Below are 22907 nucleotides of genomic sequence, written 5' to 3' on the forward strand. Positions count from 1 at the left end.
AACTTCATGGGGAATGGCTTCTGATTCTCCTCCGTGAGATCTGTCCAGTTGCACACTGTGATCTGCTGGGCAGTAGACCCGGGAGAGACAGGAAAGCCTGCAGCTTGGAGGACTGCAGCTTGCTTGCCTTTATTGCTCGCTTTTCTATTGTCATTTCAAATGTTATTATTTCAGTGTCTCCCTGGTAACCCTGACAGCGGCCATCTATTCTAGCCTAATCCACAATGAAATGTGACCATTCTTATTACTTAAGGCTGAGAATACACTGGGTGATTGACATGCCTGAGTGCCTACTGTGGTCTCAGGCAGAGGCTCTTGGGGTGACAAGGTGCCCGTGGATGCTAGAGCACTTGGCCCCTTATGCTTTGCTACTTCTAAGAAAGGTTGTTTGCCCTCCAAAATAGCACTTTAAGGGGCATCTTTTTCTCTTTGCTCAGATGAAGAATCGGATGGAAAAGCTTATTTCCCACCTCCTCAATACTGCATTTGATTTTCTTTACTAATATGAAAATTTGGAACCAATTGCCTATGATTTAGCTGATCTTTTACAGAGATAGTAGAGGACGATGAAGCCTCCCAGGGAAAAAAGGACATCTAAGGCAAGAATAGTAGAATTTCCCTTTAAAGACGCATTTGCTTATAGGAGCAGGCAGAAGAAGCATCTGAGGAGTTTTTAGCCTAATCCACAAGAATCCACCAAAGATTTACAGTTGGTTTGCATACATCATTCACCTTCTCAGGGTCAGATATCACCATAAGGTGTTTCCTCAAATGTGATTCCATCGGACCTTCCCAGCACCTCTGCAGTATAGACAGGATTATCATCCTTGAGCAGATGAGGATGCCAAACGGCGGAGAAATGTCTAAAACAGACAACCTAAGAGCCAAGACTATGAGCTCAAACGGATGAAGGGACTAGAAATCTCTAAGGTTTGTCCAATACGGAAGCACTAGTATTTTTAGGAAAGTGTCAGGATTCTAATGATTTAGTAAGCATTGATGAGTGGCCCTCTGTGCTCACCTCTTCCTAAGCCAAAGAAGACCAATCCTGGAACTTTTGCCACAGTATGTATAAAAAGGGTATGATAAAAGCCTGAAAGAGTTCAGGGTTAATTAAAAGGTAAGATGTGAGGCATATCCTGCTTGCCATTGGATGTCATCAAACAGGCAGTGAAAGGCAGAGGAGTAGTTACAAAGGGCTCCAAGGCTGTGCAGAGACGTCGTTGCTGGTGGGTTACAAAGTCTGAGCAAACAGGCAGGGTAGGAATGTGCCTGGCCTGTCAAACAGAGGCTGCGAAGTAGGGGAGGCTACAACTGCCTTCCGCAAATTGGCTAGACTCTACTGTCTTGCTGACTTCCTTTGCAAATCCCCCTCTAATTGGCATAAATCTCTGATCCATTGTTCTACTAGCAGAACTAATAGCCGAAAGTGAAGGGGAGAGATAACATTTTGCCTAGAAAATTATGCAAACCCCAAAGCTGCAGAGGTTTGAATAGAAGCAAAGACCTCCTTTCCACTTAAGAGCCAGCAGCCACATGCTCAGCGGGAAACATACACTTAAGTATATATAGCCCGAGTAGGATGCAGAGGCCCAACTCTAAGCTGTAAATGAATTGTTAGCGCCTAGTAACTGCATCCGATAAAGTCTCTGGAAATGAACCAGAGCTGTTCCCATTGATCTGTTTTTCAATTTTCTGTTGTTTGCTGGAAGAGCATGACTGTACTTTGCCCAAAGTAAGTCATTCGAGTGATCGGCAAATCCGGAGAAACTCCTCAGTCACAGCTTTTCACACTGCGGCTTGATTCCCAGTCTTCAGTTTATCACCAGGCTTCTTGCCATTCAAAGATAGGACTTCCATTCGGAGCAAGGGACACAAGTGCTGAGTGCTGGGATGCGGGGCTTCTGCATCACACTGGGATTGTGCTGCGCTGCGGGGCTGCCTGAGAAGAAAACAATGATTCTAGCCAACAGATTTCCATGTGGGCCTCAAAGGGTTATGTGTAAGGGCTGGTGCTGGATAGTAAAACTCCACCTCAGGGATGGTACTTGCCGCCGAATGTGAGGTCCCTTTGAGGTTCAGTTTCTTCACCATTGTAAGACCCCAGAGATGATTGAGTCGACAGAGTACTTACATTGCAAGAAAAAAAGACCTGAGTTTGATTTCCAGAACCCACATAAATAGCCAGGTAGTGTATTGTGTACATGTGATCCCAGTATAAGAGAAGCTGATAAAGGGGTATCTTTGGGGCTCACTCACTAAATACTACTTGAGTATTTAAAAGTAAGGGGGAGATCCTGACTTAAAATACAAACAGAAAAGCAGAAAAGTTAGGTTGAGCCTGAGGAATGAAACCTCCAGCTTTGGCGCGTGTGCACACACACACACACACACACACACACACACACACACACACACACACACAGAAACCCACATACATTCACATACAAGTTCACATGTAGGCGGCTTTAATCTCCAACATCTAATCTTACAATAATGGCCACCTACTGGAAACATTTTGGCCAACTAGCGTAGAAATCAAAAAATCACTTCTCCAGACAGAGAATGCAGACTTTTCTGACTCTAGTGTTTCTATTGCAACTGTTCAGCTGCCCCAGGTCATTTTATGACGACAGCCACAGAGACCAATGGGAAGCAGTGGGTATCGATCAAAACTCATGGGAAAAAAAAATCTCATTTCAAACAGTTTTCATGTGCTATAAAATAAAATTTTTTCACGTTTTCAATCCTCTTAACATTTAAAACCTTGCAGGCTAATTAAAGCAGAGGGATCCCTCAGGTTGTGATTTGACCCTGAGCAAGTGTGGCCTGGGATCTTTGTCTGGATGCCTTAAAACCAGCCTCTCAGCTTTTGACAGAGCTGTGGCGGTGTGAAGCTTCTCCAAGAGGTCCGAATGGCCAGTGGGGTTGTTGAGAAATGACTAAATCATGAGGACTCTTTCTTCATCAGACTACGAAATCCACTCGTAGATTTGTAATTTGACGTCTCATTAGATGGTGACAGGATGTAAGAAGAGGGGCCTAGTAGGATGCAGAGGGACTGGAGTGTACGCCCTAGCTTATGCTCTCTACCTCTAGCCTCTTACTTGTTATCCTTGCTCTCCACTAGGAAATGGATGACTTTAGTCTACACCCTTCTGCCATGTTGCACTTTTTACCTCAAGACCTTTGAGTCTTCTGTAGATTGACAGCTCTGCAACCATACCGTCATCACTCAGTTGGCTTGTCAGTGTGAAAGGATCTAATTAACCAGACACTGTTTCTGCATTTAAATCATTCCTTCCAATGTGTCTCCTTGCACCCTATTAAAAACATACTTTTCAGAAAACACTGAGAATCTGCTTCATTTCTTCTTTTTAATCTGATAAAGTATAAATTATACACCAAAAGTTGCACATATTTAATGTATATACATTATGATATAGAACATATTCATAACCTACAAAAATGTTCTGTGGCTTTTGAGGAAAGAACACAGATGAGATCTATGCTCTTGGCATAATTTGAAGTACACAAACCCATTTGCTACCTCTAGGTACTCGGTGTGGATGTTGTATTACAAGGACTTCTAGAACACAGTCATTCCGCCTCACGAAACTTGATATTTATACCCATTGGACAATTCTCCAATCTCTTCCTCCAAATTCCTGGCGCTGGCCATTTTCTGTCTCTTTTATGAGCTTGACTGTTTTTGACACCCGTCCTGAATGGCATTGCAAGGAACCCATTCTCCGTGATGGAATTTTCACTTAGCACAATGTCCTTTGGGTTCTTAAAGTGTTGTCATAAAAGCACGTTTGTCATTAAAATCGAGATCTTCTATTTTCTTCCTTTGCCTCTACCTGCTGGTTTGTGAGATAGTTTTATGTTTTAGACCAGAGTATCCTGACCTGAGGGCTACCATAGAGACAAAGTTGACTTTGAACTTCAGCTTTAGCCTCTCAAATTCGGGGTTTATAAGCAAAGGCCTCCACGCTTCTTCGAATGCCTTGCTCCTAAAAGGCTTTGCAGCATTAAGGCTACACAAGGGTAGTATAAATGAATGCTAGAATCTCATGGCAAATACCTCAGCTGGAGCCTGCCCTTGGCTATTTCATGTCTCTCTCCAGCAGAGTCATTTCACCACAGAGTTCTCTGAAGCTGTTTTCCTGGCTTGTGTAGGATTTGGAATTTAGATTTCACATCTATAACTTCATAACTACTTTATATATATATATATATCTTCTTTTTACAAAGAGAAAAGCCTAGAGATTCGAACCTAAGGTCCTGCCCACTGAGCACTTGAAATTCATGAGGCTAACTTTGTTGTCACTAGGGATTCCGAGCTGAACATTTACTGCCAATCTCAGATTCATTTCTACTTGCTGCTTCCCGTAGCCATTTCTAGAGTACGTGTTGGTGTGTTTTGTACGTAACTGTATCCATTTGCTTCTGGTTCTGTCCTTTGGCAAACATGCCTTCAGTTAAATTAATGGAGGACAATTTGTGATCTATACACAAACTTAAAGGTGGCGTTGCTGTGTCACTGTCACCAAACATGCACTGTTAATACATATTGATTATGGGACAGTGAGTTTTACCCAGAACTTTCATATTTATCGCCTTTGCAGTTAGAGTGAGAGGCCTTTTTCAGTCAGGGAGATGCAGGTTTGCAACAATCTTAACATCCTCCCCCACAGCCATGAGCAGGATCGCACATCAGAGTGATGCAGTTAGACTGGACTGGAGACTGCTTAAGAGCTGGCATTGGGTTTCTACACATTTTGATTCTACTATTGCTTTATTTGGTTCAGAGTTTGACACGAAAGGTGAGCTATAATGACCCTTTAACTCCTGTTTTGTAATTTGGCTTTTTAAAAACATTTCTTAATTAAAAATTTTTGAATTTAATTTATCTTTTTGAGAATATCATATGAGCATACAATATCTAAATCATTGCTGCCCCTGTATCTCCTGAAGTACCCCCTCATTCCTCTTCAAGTTCATGACATTTTGTTTAGCTTTATTACTTTGCTGTGTCAGTTCCAATATTTTAGCTTTCTTTCTCAATTGGCCCTTCCCTCCACCTCTTCCCGTGTCTCTTTTCAAGGTTTTTAATTCCCCTCTCTTTCCACCATCTCAGTGACACTGTCTCAGCAGCCAACACAGACTTCACTTGCAGGGTTTGTACCGTTGATCCCCTGCCTGTTCCTATTAAGATCTAGTTCATGTCTCACTTTTGCTCAATACAATTTCCCTCGTAGCCAGTGACCTCCTTTACCACTAATCCCATCTATACCCTAATGGGAAAACAATCAGGCATCCTGGATGCACAGGAGCAGCCACGCATGCTGCCTGCACATTTGGAAACCCACAGCTGCTGCCCACTGATGGCTGGCCTTCCCAGAACACGGCTCGTCCTTGATTTGAAATCCATTCCCATCTATTTCCTTCACAGAAATAGGGGAGGCAGGATTCTCCAGGCAAGATGCAAGAATACACATGAGGAACGAGGACTTTCTGGGAGAATTGAACTCTTAGAGGACATTTAGCAGAGTGCACACGCTTGCTGTTATTGCAAGAACACTTGTTATTGCTTTATTTGACTACACATATTGATAGCCAACTATTAATAAACCAATGGCTTGAGTTTTAGATGCAAGTTGCGCGTAAGTAGTCAATCCTTCATTGGGTGGAAGCTTATATTCCCACACCTATCCTCTGTGACGATAGGTCAACATCATACAGGATATATTGTGTCTGTTTTGTGAGTTTGTGCTGGTGCTGCTGCTGGTGGCAGGGATGTTGATAGGGTATGTGGGAGTCGACAGAGACAGAAACAGAACGAGAGAGACAAAAGTTAGATAGAAGGGCGTCTTACGATTGCCCTGGGCCTCAGAATACTTCTGCCCTTTGAAGACTCTAGTCCTGGCTGTGGGTTCTCACTAGCATCTTAGAATGGGAAAGGACAATATTGTAAATAAATGGGAAAAATAGCTCATCCAATTGAAAACAGTGCTTCCAGTGGGGATTTATATTGTCATCTATAGATTTTTTTTATACCTTTCAAGTGCGTATATAATGAGAACAAATTCTTTAAAATGAACAAAAGGAAAATCATTTATCAAACTCTAATGTAGCATCATGTAGACAGCAAAAGTGAAGAGCTACTTTTGCATCAGGGCTTAGGTTGCTGTGGTTTCTACTGACTCTACCTTTGAGCCTGTGACTCAAAGGAAGGGAGTATCTCACCTAGGCACCATCATCGCCCTGTGCTAAGCATTGCCCGGAGTCATTTAGCACTACATAATTTCAGATAAACATTCTGCTGGCAGCCAATAAAAGATAAGAATGGAAAAATGGATCAATCCTACTCATAAAATACAAATTCAGGAAGTCCCTAGATAGTACCTTCGATGAAGCTGTGCTCTAAATAATTTCTTCAAGGTCATCTGGTTAATTTATGCTGCATTTGTAAGTTATTGTATATTTTAAAAATTAATGAAAGATTTAATTATGGCAGGGTTGCCTGTGACCTTTTGTGAAATGACTTCATCATAAATCTGCAGGCATTTCAGAGCTGTTTTCTAGGTTTCTAATAATTTGGTCTCAAATTAATGCCATCCAGGCCGCGAAAGAAGTCGAGGCTGGGTAAGAAGATTGTGTTGGGATTTGTGGTTTTCTAGCAATGGCTAATTCTGAGTCCTGGTGAAGGTGCTAGAGAACACAGTGTGTGGCTCACCAGAATCTACAGCAGGTTTCAATATTTACCTGGAGGAATGAGAAATAAATCCAGTGTGTCAATAAGGGAAAAAATGCATGTATCCCAACTGTGTTACTACATATTTGAGGCACACGTATCTTTATGTGAGTGGCAGGGAATGCCTGGACTGACTGGATACCTCCTATTCTTCTAAAGGAGGGGTCTACACTTACCCTTCAGCGTGCTGTTCACCTGTGAAGCTCAAAATAGTCCTCACCAATGTCTGATCTTCACCTTGTGCAGAGGCCCACTGGGAACAGCTAAGCTGTCTCAAGGGAAGATTTTCATTTCCCCTAAGACCAGAGCACACTCTTGTCTGTGGTCTATTTACTCGATCTAACAGAGTCAAGAGAAAAGCAGGACAGAGGAATGCTACATCTGTGCCTATCCAAGAAGATCCTTTGTCTTAGAAGAGACTATGTTTTACAGTCAGAGCTGCAAGGAAAGCTAGGGTTTGTAAACCCCAGGGTACTCTTGAAGGGCCAGAGGCTGGGAGAAAAAGCATACTGGAAAAAGCAGGTTTTAGCTGAAGGCTCCTGGCATTGCTGGAAGCCCTGGACACTGTCACTTATCCTCTCTGCACTCCTCTTGAGGTAGACACCCATGCTGCTACGGAAATGTTTATCTGTGACTCAACCTGAAAGATGGAAATATTTCCCATGAAAAGCCTTCAGCATGGGAAGAGTTAGATAGCAGGAGACTTGGTTTCTAGTTTGTTTTCTATTTCAGCCATCCAGGTCTTATTTTCTTGCTAGTATATGAAGGAATTAAGCCAAAAGTTTGTCTCTTAAAATTGTCCTGGCCCTAGCACTTCATAATTACATTTGTTCAGTTTCATGTCTCAGAGATTCCCAACTGGAGACCAGGCCAATAGTGACTGCCATTGTTTAGGGTCAAGGGTGTAATTCTACACTCACTACATGTTGTAGACCTTGAGACAAATAGGATAATTAGGACTTTCTAGTTATAAATTTCCTACATATTTTTCCAGCCTTCCTTTCTTCCTTCCCTTGCCTTCCTCCCTCCCTCCCTCTTTCCCTCTCTCCCTTCCTTCCTCCAACTGTGCTTTCAGGTTTATGAATTTCATGATTTTTCTGCCTTTCGTGCAAACAGGCTATTTAGAACTGGGGGTAAGGGTTCCCACCTCTGCCCAAGCCTTGGTGCCACTACTGTGCAGTCCAATGGCTGCTGATGAGTAACAAAACACTTTAAAACACAGTGCTGGGAAGTGAGCGTAAACAATGGTGACCAGCTGTGCACTTCATTCCAGGTTATCATTTGCTGCTGTGGTGCATTACTGGATAACCCTTTAGTTTTCTTGACTCTCAGTTTCCTCTTCTGTTGAACAGAATTCACTGAGGTAATCCACACAAAGTGCTCATCATACTCCGAAAGTTCGATAAAGCTTCCTTCTTGTTGGCATGATTACTGTTACTTGATTGAGTATTGCTGATTATTCGGGGTTCTCAAACTCTCACATTAGAGATTATACATATATTTTGGTGTACTCTGTGCCTCCCAAATTCTCAGACATCCAACCAAATAGATACTGTAAATAATTATCATACCGTAACTGCTGGGCATTTATGTACATCTGTGTGTGTCTGCATGTGGGAGTTCACATGTATAGGAATACATGTGAAGGCCAGAAGAGAATTTTAGATGGCACAACTTCTGATGCTATCCACATACTGTTTTGAGACACAGTCTCTTGTCAAAAATTTAACAAATATGCTATGTAGGTTGACCACCAAGCCCCAGGGATCCTTTGCTTTCCCATTTAATGGGATTATAAGTGAATTCTACCATACCCACTTGTTTTTATATGTTCTGGGGATCTAAATCAAGTCTTCATACTTGCATAGCAAGCAATGAGGCTAGGTTTTCCACCTTTATAGAGATTTAGATAAATCCCTACAGATGTTTAATAAGATATCCTAGATACAGGATATACAAGGGGAGGAATTCATGATTCCCTTCATCAAGAAAATAGAATTCTAATAGGTACAAGGTAGTGAAAAGTATTACAACACCCAAAGACAGAAGACTAATGGTCAGAGGTTCAAGTTAATAATTCTTTGCATGAGGTTTGGGATTAGATCATGTGGCAGTATCTGCCTTGGGAGTCTCCTACCTAAAGATTGAATTTGTAGGTAGAAATGAGTGACCACTGTTTTTACTAAGAAATTAAATGGAATTTGCATGTAACTGGGGAATATGGGAGATTTTATCAAAGGACAAGGGATATATCTTGTGGTAACAGTGAGGACTGAGGTAAGGACTGGATCTCAGATGATCCAGAGGTTTCTAGCCTCATAGAACACTTGGTTGAGTAAATAACAGAGAAAGTCTGAATCAATTTCATAGTTTCTCAGAATATTGGGAATAAATCTTCCTCAGGAGCCTGCTACACCACTCCTGGGCATATATTGAAAAGAAGCTCCACCATACCATGAGGACACATGTTCAACCATGTTCATAGCAGCTTTACTTGTAATATACAGAAATTGGGAACAACCTAGATGCTCCTTGACCAAAGAATGAATAAAGAAAATGTGAGTGCATTTACACAATGGATCATTACTCATTAAATTAAAAACAAGGACACCAGAAATTTGTAGGCAAATGGATGTAAATAAAAATATATCCTGTATAAGTTAACCCAGACCCAGAAAGACAAATAAGGTATGCATTTGCTTATAAGTGGAAATTAGTTGTAAAGTACAGGATAAACATACTACGAACCACAGACCCAAAGAAGCTAAGTAACAAGGAGAGTCCAAGGTGGGTGATGGGAACAGGAGGGATGAAGTTGGGGGAGCACAGAGGGAGAGCAACTGATAGACAATTAGAAACCCAGGACCATGGAAACTCCCAGGTATCTATGAAGGTGACCCTAGCTCACCTAGCAATGGGAGATAAGGAACTTGTACATCCATCTCCTGTATCCAGGCAAGACTTCTAATGGAGGGGTCGGGGCAATAACCCAGCTACAAAAGCTTAGACCCACAATTCGTCTTGCCTACAGGATGTATAGGGGTAAGGGATGGACAGAATTTGAGGGAAGGGCCAACCACTGACTCCCAGCTTGAGACCCATGCCATAAAAGGGAACCCACCCCTAACACTGGTGATACTCTGCTCTGTGTGCAGACAGGAGCTTAGCATAAATGTCATCAAGGGGCTTTACCCAACAACTGTTGGACATTGAGTGGAGCTTGGGAGATCATGTGGAAGACAGGGAAGAAAAATGAGGGAGACAGAGTGGTCAAAGACACTACGAAGATACTCATAGAGTCAACTAAACTAGGCCCATTGGGGCTAGTGGGTACTGAACTGCCAACCAGAGAGCATGAATGAGACAGACCTAGGCTCCTCTGCACAAATGTAGAAGTTGTGGAGCTGGGAGCTGTCTCTGACTACATTGCCTGCTTTTGGATCCCCTTTTCCTAACTGGGCAGCTTTGTCTAGCCTCAGTGGAAGAGGATGTGCCTAGTCTTGTTGAAGCTTGATATTCCAGGGCTCGTTGATGTCTGTGGGAGGCCTCCCTTTTTCTGGAAGGAAGGGGAGATTGGGCGGATGGTGGTGTGGATGGGTGAGAGGGAAGGATTGGGAGGAGAGGAGGGAGGAAAGCTACAATCAAGATGTAAAGGGAATAAATAACTTAGTCAATTTAAAAAAAGAAAATTACAGAGTCAGAATGACCCTTCATGTTTGCTCGATATTTTGCTTAGGCAAATCAAAATAGGACTTAGTGGGCAGGAGAATTCACAATGAAGATGAAGCTTCTTTTGAAAGAAAAAAGAGATATCCTGTTATAAGTCAGTGAGTTCAATTCAGAGTTCCTCCAAAAGTCACCCCAGTCAAGTTCTTAACTGTAATCTCTCAAAGGAAATTCTTTTACTTGAACATTTCAAGGCATTTTTGGTTATAACTTCTTGTTCTCCTCATGAAGTTTTGTGGCCAACCATTGTCTTAAAACTCCTCTCAGCTTCTATAACTGAATAAAAGTCCTTTTAACCAGAGTTCCAAGTGTACCAAATGCCTATGCAGGGGAGAAGCAGGTGACTCAGAACTTTTCTTCAGGAAAGAGGTAAACATCTTTATAGAAACTACTTCTCTAATTACATTTACTGTGGCATTGTTTCCATCTAAATTATAGCAATTATATACCCTGATCCCATTTGAAATCATTTAATTAATGAGTAGCTAACTCCCAGTGTGTTTGGAATTCTAATGAAGTCTTTTCTTTTTGTGAGTCACCTCCCTCCTCAAATTAATCACCCTTTTCCCTTCAGAAAGGCTTACTCCTTCCGGATGGTGGATTGAACAAAGTGTGTTATTTAATGTCCCAGGAAACTACATTTGTTATGGTAACCCTAACAGAATCTAGGATGATCAGAGATAGAGTAGCTTTTATTCCTGCTCCTCCAAAGATTCTTTTAATTCTTCTAAATCTCAAGGGACATTGGACTCAATCACATTCTTTGACCCAGAAATAAAAGGAGATAAAGCTTTGTAGCAGTGTTGAAAAATGTAATTGATTTTGTGTGATTAATGCTATTCATTAATCAACCAAGAACTATATTAATTTAGTACCTGTTGTATGAAGGAAGCACTTGTGAATGCAAAGACGGATGACTATAACAGATAGATAAATCCACTGACTACAAGTTTACCAGGAGATGGACAAGTTGTGTGTCTAGAAATGGACACAAAATCTGAAAGAAAATATATTTTTAGAAGTTGTCTTGAGAGGTTCACGTTCTGCATCCCATCATTTTGAGTTCAGTGTTTTAAAAGAAGTTTAAAGAATTCAGTAAGGTATTTCAACAGTAGATGTTCAAGTTCATCTAGTTAATTGTAAGGCAAAAGGATATTAGGAAAAATCAGACCTTCTAATGTCTTTGCAAAACCCAGTGCTGCCTGTGACAAGTGTCTTGTTAGCAATGTAGACAATAGGCAGGACAGAAGTTTGTAACAAAGATTGTGATGGTCTCTTAGATTCATAAAGCCCAAAATGAATCTGAAGTAGAGAGACAAAAACATGAAAAAATGCATACGGCAAGGTAAAAAGGAAAAAAAAGGAGTAATGAATTTTAATTGATTTTCTCCCTGAAAATCCATATAATGAGAAATGGCTCAGAGGATTCATTTATTTTGTTCCTGTGGTTAGGAGAACTTCCTTGGGGAACCAAAGGGCAGGGCACCTCTTTCCAGGCAGCCACCTATACTTATGTATGAGGTGTCTACTTTTTTCAAGGCTCAGTTTGAAGGGGGAAAAAAGACAAATTCCCACATGTGGGGTAGTGCATACTTTGAAAAACAGATTGCGAGTCAAGGATATTGAAAGACCTTGATTTCAACATTGGGTGAGTCTGTAGAAATGCTATCAATGAGAAGAATGCCATCAATGAGAAGAATGCTATCAATGAGAAGAATGGCATCAATGAGAAGAATGCCATCAATGAGAAGAATGCTATCAATGAGAAGAATGGTGATGGGGATGTATCTTTGCTGTCTACAGGATTTTAAGTATTTCACATGCATTATTTAACTTAATGAGAGTGAAATCTGTATTAGTTATTATGTTTCTTTGAGTTAAGAAAAAGAACAAGACAACAGGAGCTGGGGAGATGGTCAAGGAGCTTGTCACCAAGTATGGCGACCTAAGATTGATTCCTTGAAACCTACATAGTAGAAGCAGAGAATCAACTTTTGTAAGTTGCTTGTACACATAGGCACATATGCAAGTACATATATGCACACACATAGTGATAATAAAATTAATAAAAGTAATGATGATAATTGTAAGAGTAATACATAATAATAATTAATAAATAATAAAACAACAATAATTTAAAAGGTATTTTTAAAAAGAGACTAATAATATGAGTTTGAAGAAGGGGGTTCCAAAATGGTTTGTTGTGACAGTGTAAGAAAGAGAAGTCTTGCTGATAGCAGTGAATTTAGCCAAGCTGGAAACTGAAAGTTTTCAGGTTTAGGACTCAAGGGAAATAGTGAAATGGATTAACATTTGGAAGCAAGATCTTTTTTAAAACCTTTAAAAGTGAAAAACAAATTTTAATACAATGTATTTGGTCATGTTTTTCTTCTCTAATTCCCCCAACTTCCCTAGCCCAGCTTTATGTTCTATTCCTTTCTTATTTCCCTTTAAAAGCATATCATGCACAGACAAAGTGACACATAATAGAGTTCTGAAGAGCGATCAGGACCACACAGCAGGGTACAAGTTACTTCTTACACATTTCAGAGGAATGGTAGGTCGTGTACTACCTGATGAGTGTGTAGGTCACAACACATGCTGTCTTTGGACTAGATGTGAGGACAGGAAGGGCAGGAGTCTAAAAAACCAATTCAGTTCTGGAAGCCAAATTAATCTAGTTTGGGGAGTTATCACAATTCAACCAAGATGGAGGAGATTCATAAGAGGGCAAGGACCAGCTCTTTGTGCAAAAGTCTTGAAAAAGTCTTGAAAAGTCATAGAAAGTTCACATTGCAAGATCCCCATGTTTCTTCAATCAACCGCACAATCCATTTTCCATTCTCTCCAACGGCAAGTATTGCTAGGAACTTGTCTTTTCTACAGGCTGCAAATACATCCAGAAGGCTCCCCTAACCTTTGAAAGTTTCTAGTTAGTTAAAAAACAAACAACCTTGAGTAAAAATGTAGAATGTAAAGAAAATGTAAAAAAATAAAATAAAATAAAAAGCAGAAAATGAAGAATTCCTGGAGGGCCCCTTTCACCTGAGACACTTTTGTGCAACTCTGGTTCATAGGCACATAAAGTAGGAATAAAGCATTTACTGAAAATAATACAATTCTTCAATGCACATATAACTTTACCACTAATAGAGATGGAAATGAGTTTGCCTGCTAATGAGATGGATGTGGTACTTATTTTACATGGAGAATTAAATCTTAACTGAAAATTTTGGACTGCAGCATGTAGAAAGTGTTTCTACATCTTCAGCATTTCCAGTTTGGTAGTCTACTTTTATAATCCTCAAGGCTGAGAATGTTATTTTACATAAATACAGAGAACTAAATGTCAAAAGTACATTTAGGGCTATTTCTGAAACTGTTGAAAATTTTGTCATAAACCCGAGCAAAAATTCAGTTTTAAAATTTTTATGAAACTCTTTAGCAACTCAAACCCAATGCTGATATCTAAAATCAAAGAATATCTCAAAGTGTAATCCAAAAGATAAACTTACATGATACTGATGTGCTAGAAAATGATTGTATGGAGAATATTAAAAGTCTTTGTTTTTTTAATTAATGTGTTATGCCTTTGTAAGGTCAGGCTACTCCGTGTAGTAAAAACACTTCAGCTCATGATGGGTAATAGTTGCAAATCTGGGCTGACGTGTGTGGGACAGCATTGTTCCAGGAGCTACTACAGTGTGATGACATGCTCAGTGCAAAGAGCGCACGTTATGTGTTCAAAACCAAGACTGCAGGGCAAATGCCTCCAGAAAGACCTTGGATTCACTAAACATGTAATTCTGAATAAACTTCTAGATATTACCACTCAGAAGTCTTTTGCTGCTGCCAACACATTCATGAGCCTCAGATTCAGGGCTCTGACCCCATGTTGAGTTGTGAAAATATGAGGGTATTTTTTATCACATTCTTTTTAAAAACTATAATGCAATGGCATCATTTCCCTCCTTCCCTTGGCTGCCTCCAGTGCCTCCCATGCATACCTCTGCTTTCTATATAATTCACGGTCTCCTGTGGAAGCTATTACCCATTGTTTAAAGTGTGGTTTGAGGAGAGCATTGTCATCATCAGGGACATCAGAGCAATGCTGATATTTAGGCACTTAGGATGTACTAATGGGAGGTAGTCAACCTTCTTTGTAGGACGTGTGCTTGGACCAGTGTCAATTTCTATTCAGCATCAACCCTGGGGAATGATAAAGCAGCCTCACAGACACTAACTACTGCACCCTTTGTCCCTTATCCATCACTATTTGTTAAGAGTCATCTCACACATTACAAACTTTCCCACTTGTGAGCTCCTCAGAATGCCTATTTTTTTTCCCTTTTCCCAAGACGTATCTGGGATGACACAGTTTTCAACACAAAGATGGAAGATGGCCGTGAATCCATTTATCATCAACATTGGTGTCCTTTGAATTCTGTAACGAACTATAGACAAGATGGCTTCAAAAATAGTATTTATTATTTTATAATAATGGAAGCCAATTTCCAAAATCAAAGGATTTTTCAGGAGAACTTACTCTTCATATCTATTTCATTAAAAACCCCCCACAAGATCTTACTGGTGTATATTTATGCATAGTATGGGATAAATATAGGAAATTTTATACAAATATATCATGTACTTTGACAGTCATTATCCGAGCTTCCCTTTGTGTTGACTCTAGGCATCTCTTAGCTTATGCCTGTCTACCTCTGATTTATACTTCTGTCTTCGTAGGGCCTTTGTACTTACCTACCAGACTTCATTACCTGTTATAGAATACTTCCCACTGCATTTAAAGTCCACCTCAGTAACCCAAGATGCTCTCTTCTTATTGTTGTTGACTTAAGTCTGCAAGCTCCTTCTCCCAAATGAAGTTTCACCATAGCTTCAAGGATGAGGACATATTCACATCCTCTTGAAGACCACCATTCAATCCAACCTTTAATATGTCTCACTCATTTAAACTTTGGCAACCACAGACATCTTGGAATGCTCTAATACCTTATACAGAAAGAAATATTAATGCCATAATAAATATGTGATTTTGCTTAAAATTTAGATTATTCAACAGCAGCCTATGTGTTAGCTGAAGTTGATTCCTTTAACACACTCTTGGTGCTTTTAAAATGGCAACAGCTTACAGTAACTGTGATTTTTTTCCTTGTGCTCTGGCTAATCTTGTGTATTGCCTCTTTTGTTCTAGGTGACAATACAATCTTGTTGATTTATTTCTAGATTATCTAAAGTATCATTGATATTGTTGAAATAGTCACTTACATTGGCCACATGCATGTAGACAGAAACCCTTTAAGGTCTGCTATTATATACCCTTGGCCGTCTGAAGCTAGATCTGTTATACAGTCTATATGCTGGTACCAGCAAGAGGACTTGATCTTTCTCCCTATTATATCTCAACTTATTAAACTCTTCCTGTCTATAGCCTATCAGAACCTGCTGGATCCTGATTCTACTGTAAAGCATACTGACTGTTATTTCTAGCTGTGTGTCATTGGAAAGTTAGATTTCTGTGATAAACATCATTTTCACATCTTTAAGCCATGTAATAAGAATGAGGAATGAAGAATAGCAGACAACAGAACATTGCGAGCTGCCTACCCATACCTCCCTCCTCTAGGTTTCAATACGCTAATTACGTGTTGTTCAACCACGTCACTTTACTAGCTGCTGGCTCACATTTTAACATTTTTCTTCAAAACTGCTCTGCAAACCCTGTTACCTGCATTGTTGACATCCAGGTAAATCATGTACTTTGTATTTTCTTCTTTCTGCCTAGTAATCTTCTTATAGAAATGAATAGGATTAATTTGACAAGATGTATGTTGTGAGCCATGAAATAACTGTTTAGAGTAAGGAGAAATATTTGCCTTAACATGACTCGCATCCTGATACTCAGATCGTTCCAATCAAGGAAGGCTTAATGCAGCAAATAGGGTGTGAATGGGGGAGGATTTTGATATCTGAGAAGAGAATAAAAGAGATATTTATCAAAATCATCTTCAATAATTCAGGCTTTTACTGATTCAGATATTAATTTAGCTCTCTTATTGTCAAGCAAGTAGAACTTTATCATAAGAGATAGCTGTTTTGTTAAAATTTTAATGGAGCTGATATGCTGACACATTCTTATAATCCCAGAGTTCAGGAGGTGGAGGAAGCAAGATCAGGGGTTCAAGACCATCCTTGGCTACATACATTTCAGTCAGTCTGAGGTATATAAGACCCTGCCTCAGAAACAAAAACAAAACAAAACAAAAAAAAAACAAAATACATCAAAAAAGAAACGGGCTGACTTGCACCCTCTGGCTAGATTCAGAACTAAATAATAATCTGTGCATGACATGATGTTTCTCTGTTAGGCTCAGAAACTAATGTATTTAGCAATAATGAAAAAGAAAAAAGACATAGAAATTTCAGGAAAAGTGCAGTATTAGCTATATATGTGGACTATTCTAGGCTCAAAACTTCTAGACCTCTAAACCAAGCAAAGGTTTTAAAAAGTCTTGATAAAGTGTAGTTTCTCCCTCAAAGTCTGTTTAATCTTTTAGATAAGGCTGTAAACTTTTCATTTAATTTTTATCTGATAATACATTCAAAGCTGTTTCCCAAGATTTATTTTAAGTTAGATGATCTACAAAACCAATCTTATTTTTTCTCCACATTTTATAATTTACTGTAGTCCTTACCCCACTCCTGTAAGCCTCTTCATCTTCCAGAAAGTCAAAGGAAACATCCCAAGGAGAACTCCCTGGGTCATCAGGATAAGAATATCTAAGTGAGGGCAGAGGAGAATGCAGGGCTGGTAAAATGACTGAAGCTTGCTAAAATGGATGGCCTCCAGTTCTTTGAAAGACTTCACTTGTTCTGAGCTCCAGCATGACCAGCCTCACCTCCTCTCCATCACAGTGATAGATGCTTTGCACTATAATCTCATGACACGCCACCCTAGTGGAGAATTGATGGTCAGTCTTTTTTTTTTTCTTCATTTTTTTCTAGAATGATTGATCATTCATATTTATAGGCCTATCAACAACTGGGCTTTACAAAGGTCAGTATTGATTATCTGGACCACTCAGATGGCATTCTTCATTACTATACATAAATATGACTTTCTTTTATTGGAATGCTATGACTTTTCAAGGAGGGCAGAAAGAGAATAAGCATTCATATGAGTCATAGAGTGGGAATTTCAATTAAAATGCACAGAAATGGTCACAGGATTTTAGCATCAGTAGGCTCATAGTTAGGTAATATATTTTACTGTTTCCAGTATATACGAATATGTGGAAATGCATATGACAAAGATGCATACACACACATTGTTTTATAGATGAGGAAACTATTTTTATCATGGACAGACAAACTGCTAGTCCTGATATTGTATGGACAAAGTCCGTAAAAAGAATTGTAAAACCTCTGTGTTTCAAAATGCAAAGAATGGCGTCATGTGGGTGGTCGATTATTTGAATGCTTCCTATAAAGCACAGAGTAATTTTGCAATAAAAATGAATGATCCTAACCTACTGTGATTGACAGCCATTTGGCTGGAGATACGAACCCCCTGGACATTAAATAGTGAGGCCATTCTTTTAAGGACCTCAACTTTGGAAAAATAAAACGAGTCTAGGCTGTCCTGATAGTCCCCTCTGGAGTCTGCTCTCCTACTCACTCACATTGGCCTTGTTTTTCGCACCCTTTCCCTCAACACTTAGAGTTTTTGGCCACTTCAGCCTGCGCTCCGAATGGCAGTTGGTGAAAGTGGACTACAAGTCTATCTTCAGCCGGCGCTGTACCAAGGAGGACTTTGAGACTTGGCACCTGCTCAATCAGGTACCCCTAGAGTGGTATGTGCTGGCCTCTCTAGCAGCAGAACAACTCCCATCTGGGTTAAGTCTTCGGTGATCTGATTATCTTAGGAAAGGGAGGCAGGGTGTCACTTGAACGTGTGGGTGTGACTACGAGGGAATTAACTGTCAATATCCAGGACCAACAGGGGTAGATAGCATACAACCCAGGATTGTATGTACTCATTACATCACTGAATTTCCTGAAGGAGAAGGTGTGACTACAGCTTAAGATGCCAGATCAATTAGCAAAGAAGCGAGTACCAGGTGGTTAGGAAGGAAGATAGTATGCTTATCTGCCCTATTATTTTGGCAGGTAATAGCATGCATGTTTCAAGGCAACTTGGAGTAAGGGTCTTAAATCACCCAGAAAAGTGATACTGAGGAAAGATGCTTGGTGGATAGGTCTAGTGGTGGCAGATCTTTATTATCATGCAAAATAGGCAAACTTCTCTATTCTTCCCAATCCTTGGGTCTTTGAACTTTCTACCATCTTTTATTCTTTTTGCCCTTGTCTAAGACTTAGGACTCTAGAGTAATCATTTTTGAGAGTGAAGGGGGAGCAGAGGGGGATGGGGCAGAGAGAGAGAGAGAGAGAGAGAGAGAGAGAGAGAGAGAGAGAGAGAGAGAGAGAGAGAGAGAGATTATATAGTAAAAACATATACCAGAACTTGTCTTCTTATTCCTTTAGCTGCCAAAGCCATTTGGATAATGGTATGCTTGTGTGTAGAGTCTGAAGTATTTGTGAGCTCCACAAAGTTGGAGAACTAACAGTATGATGTAGACATCACAGATACAATGTGTAGAGAGGTGGACCTGGGCCAGCCATCTTTAGTGGTCCTTTCGTTGGGTCATAAATGATTTGCACATTTGTCTTTAAGATTCCTGCTTGGTTACTGAGAAATGAGATTGCTGCATTGAATGCTAAGGAGAGTGCTTTTGTTGACCAACCAGCTTATTTCACCCCTTGTACGTTTTATTGCCTGTCTTACTATGGGCTTTCTCTTTAAGGGAGAGCCTTGTGTCATGGGGGAAAGGAAAATATTCAAGAAACGCAAGCCAGGTGCTCAGTGTGCCCTGGGCAGAGAATACTCTGGGTCGGTGGCATCAGAACCCTGTGTCTGTGCGGACTGGGACTTCGAATGGTGAGTCCTTTGAAATTTCATCTTCAGTTACAACTAGATATTTACCTGCTTGTGAGTGGGGCTGGTGGAGTTAGTAGAGGGAAGTTATACCCAGATGCAGGATGTACATCTGTGGTCCTTAGCTGCTGGACCAGGCAGGAAGTCTGCATACCCTGAAGGGGAGACTGAGGCATATTGATGGGGAATGGCAATGCTGTCTGAGCAGCATTTCCTACAGCCTTTCCCTTATCTCCCCAGCTGTATTAGATAGTCCTGGATGAGTGGGGAAGGGCACTGAGGTGGTTTAAAGAGCTACAGTCCTAGGCAGTTACCTTCATACATATTCTCTCAAATTGCACTACCGCGTGTGAGCACACTGTCTTCTTTTCCTCTGATTTTTATTTTTAATTATTACATATTTAAGTTTTACATGTAATATTTGCATACATATGCAGGACACCATACTAATTTGGGCACATATAACATCGAACTTGTCACGTAGAGGTAGCTAGCATCTCCATCTGCTTGCAAGTTGGTCAATTCTTTGTGTTGGAATTCTTTGGTCTCTTTCATTTTTTGATTACAACTCTCCCTCTAAGGACAATGGAAAAGTGCAACATATACATATATACATACATACACACGTATATGTATGTATATATTTCTGATTTCTAATCTTTCCTACAATTGATGACTCACAAATATGAAAATATCTTACCTCCAGATCCCATCTTCTTTCTCCTCTGTGAGATAAGTCTGTCTAATCTACAGGACATAAATTTGGTTTTCTAAGAAAGGTGACATAGTATGGTTGAAGAAACCTTTTTACTGGAAGATAGTCCTGGCCCAGTTTCTCCAGTTTTAAGCACACACAGAGCCACTTATACAGTGGTTGAGAGCAAAGTCTCAGGAGGGATTGACCTCTCTTCTCCCTGCCTGTAGGTCCAGGTCAGCTATGAGCCCTTTCAGGTTGTCCCTCCAAAACACACTGCCCCTAAAAGCATTTCTCTCCATTCTTGGAGCTCTTCTTACCACTCTAACTTCAGCTTCACCACTGCAACCCTGAACTCCTGGATGTGTGCCTGCAGGCCTACCTACTGGGCTGATTACTGTTCTTTTTTTTTTTTTATTCCAAATCAGATCTTATTATTCCTGTACTTAAGTTGATGAATTCCTCTCTCCCTTAAGGTACTGTACTGTTGTAGGCCCTTTGGCCTGGTGTCCTTTTCTATCTAATTTACTTTTTTATTGATCTTCCTTCATTTGCTTTATTAAAGCCACAGGACCAACTGCAGTCATTAATCCAAGCTCATTCCTGGGAGAAGGAATGGAGACTACAATGCTTTTCCCCAAGTTTCACTCAGGTTTCTTGAAATATTTTAGTTTCTTCGAAATGCTGAAGATTTTATATATATATATATATATATATATATATATATATATATATATATATATATCTCCCAGCACTCTCTAGCATTCTACCCTGGTTTTGTCTTGTTAATTTTTACCCTATGAAGTAATGGTGCTTTTGAATGTTCTGTCATCATTTGTCTTTCCCCAGTAGAATGTAAGTGTTGTGAATGCAGGAGCTTTTGACCTCCCTCGTTGTTAAAATCCCATTGCCAACTCCACAGTAAACCTCCAATAAAGAGCTGCAACATGTTTCTGAATGTCGTTCTTAAGAGAGTCAAAACCTCCCCAATTCTGGGAATATGTGCCTCTCCCTCTGGTCTTAGATGAATGCTTCCTCTGTACTCGGTCAGAAGTTGAAGCTCTGTTTGATAATTTATATTGATTATCCTGGGTTAGAAGAAACAGCTGGTGTTCAGACATCAGCGTATACATAGATCAAGGCAGGAGATGGGGCAGTGGCAGACGTATGTTTGGTGTTCTCTGGTGCAGAATAGCAAACTATACTTCAGAGGGCAGAGCCTCTAGCCTTACTCGGCTTTCCTTTCATCTCCATTTTCTCTAGCTCTGGTCTAGATGCCACTGTTTTCTTCCTGAATTAGTGGAACTCCAATGGATAACTGGAAGTCACTTGTGTAGGGTGATCATGTCTCTTCCTTATCCATTCTTCATTCTTTCATAACCTGGCTTTGGTGAGATTCATTAAAGTGAGATGTACCAAATGGAATTTAAAATTTAACAGCAGGGTCCTTTTTGTGTTAGAAGATCTTTTGAAAGTCAGAATATTTTCATGCCTGGGAAAAATAATTTTAATTAGGAACCACATAATAAGTAGACTTAGTAGTCTCCTTAAATGTATAATGTGGATAATGTATTTCCTGCTTTTCTCACTGTGGTAACAAAATGTCTGAAAGAAGCCACTTAAAAAAAACTCTTCTGAAACTCAAGAAGGAAGACCAAAGTGTGGATGCTTCAATCCTTCTTAGAAGGGGGAACAAAGTACTCAAAGGAGGAAATATGGAGACAAAGTTTGGAGCAGAGACTGAAGGAAAAGAAAGGACTGAAGGAGCTGAAGGGGTTTGCAACCCATAGGAAGAGCAGCAATATCAACAACCATACCTCTCAGAGCAGCCAGGGACTAAATCACCAACCAGAGAGTACACATGGAGCAACCCATGGCTCCAGCTGCTTATGTAGCAGAAGATGGCCTTGTTGGGCATCAATGGGAGCAGAGGCCCTTGGTCATATGAAGGCTTAGTGCCCCCATGTAGGGGAATGCCAAGGGGGTATGGGTGGGTAGGTTGGAGAGCACCCTCATAGAGTCAGTGGGGAGGGGGGATGTGATGGGGGTTTTTGGAGGGGAAACTGGGAAGAGGGATAAGATTTGAAATGTAAATAAAATATCCAATAAGTAAAAAAAGACAAATCATGCATAATTAGCAACTTAAATTCCCATCATCCCATAAAGAAATGGATACCTATCTATATACCTCTCTATTCAATGTACTATTGTATTCATATTTAAAATTCTACAATGCTTGAAATATAAATCTGGAAATGTAAACTACCAATTAGTGAGGAATATAGATGTGTTGAATCTGGGCTAACAATGAGTCAGAACCAGAAACTACTGTCCTAGTAGAGATTTGCTGAGAAAAACTTATAGACTTGTCCAAAGAAGAAACATACATCATGCACACTTAGAACAAATGCATCAGAGCCATCTTCTTGACTCTTTTTCCTCCTAATATGTCTGGTCAGGGGAAACAATCTGATTTTAAAAAAGAAGCTGTTTTCAGGGCTTATCAAGCATGGTGAGAGCAGGAATATGCTTTGGGTCTCTACGAGTAAGAGGAAGGCAGGCAAAAAACAGCATAGAGGAAGTCAGGCCTGGCCGACAAGAAGTCAGGCCTGGGTGTAAAGTTCTTAAGCCTACCCATAGTGACTCACTTTTTCCAGAGAAGATATACTTCCTAATGTTGCCCCTGCCTGCCAAAACACCGCTCCTAGCTT

At 40.2% G+C, this 22907-nt stretch overlaps 1 protein-coding gene across 1 annotated transcript in view; it reads left to right on the plus strand.

Moving 5' to 3' along the window:
• Sorcs3 (sortilin related VPS10 domain containing receptor 3) overlaps positions 1-22907 on the plus strand; it is a 617283-nt gene that overhangs the window by 541550 nt on the left and 52826 nt on the right. The window contains 2 exon segments of the mRNA XM_032892177.1: positions 18229-18346; positions 19372-19505. Of these exon segments, the coding sequence (XP_032748068.1) occupies positions 18229-18346; positions 19372-19505 (252 nt within the window).

The sequence above is a fragment of the Rattus rattus genome, chromosome 2, assembly GCF_011064425.1.
Source record: "Rattus rattus isolate New Zealand chromosome 2, Rrattus_CSIRO_v1, whole genome shotgun sequence".
NCBI classification, from domain to species: Eukaryota; Metazoa; Chordata; class Mammalia; order Rodentia; family Muridae; genus Rattus; species Rattus rattus.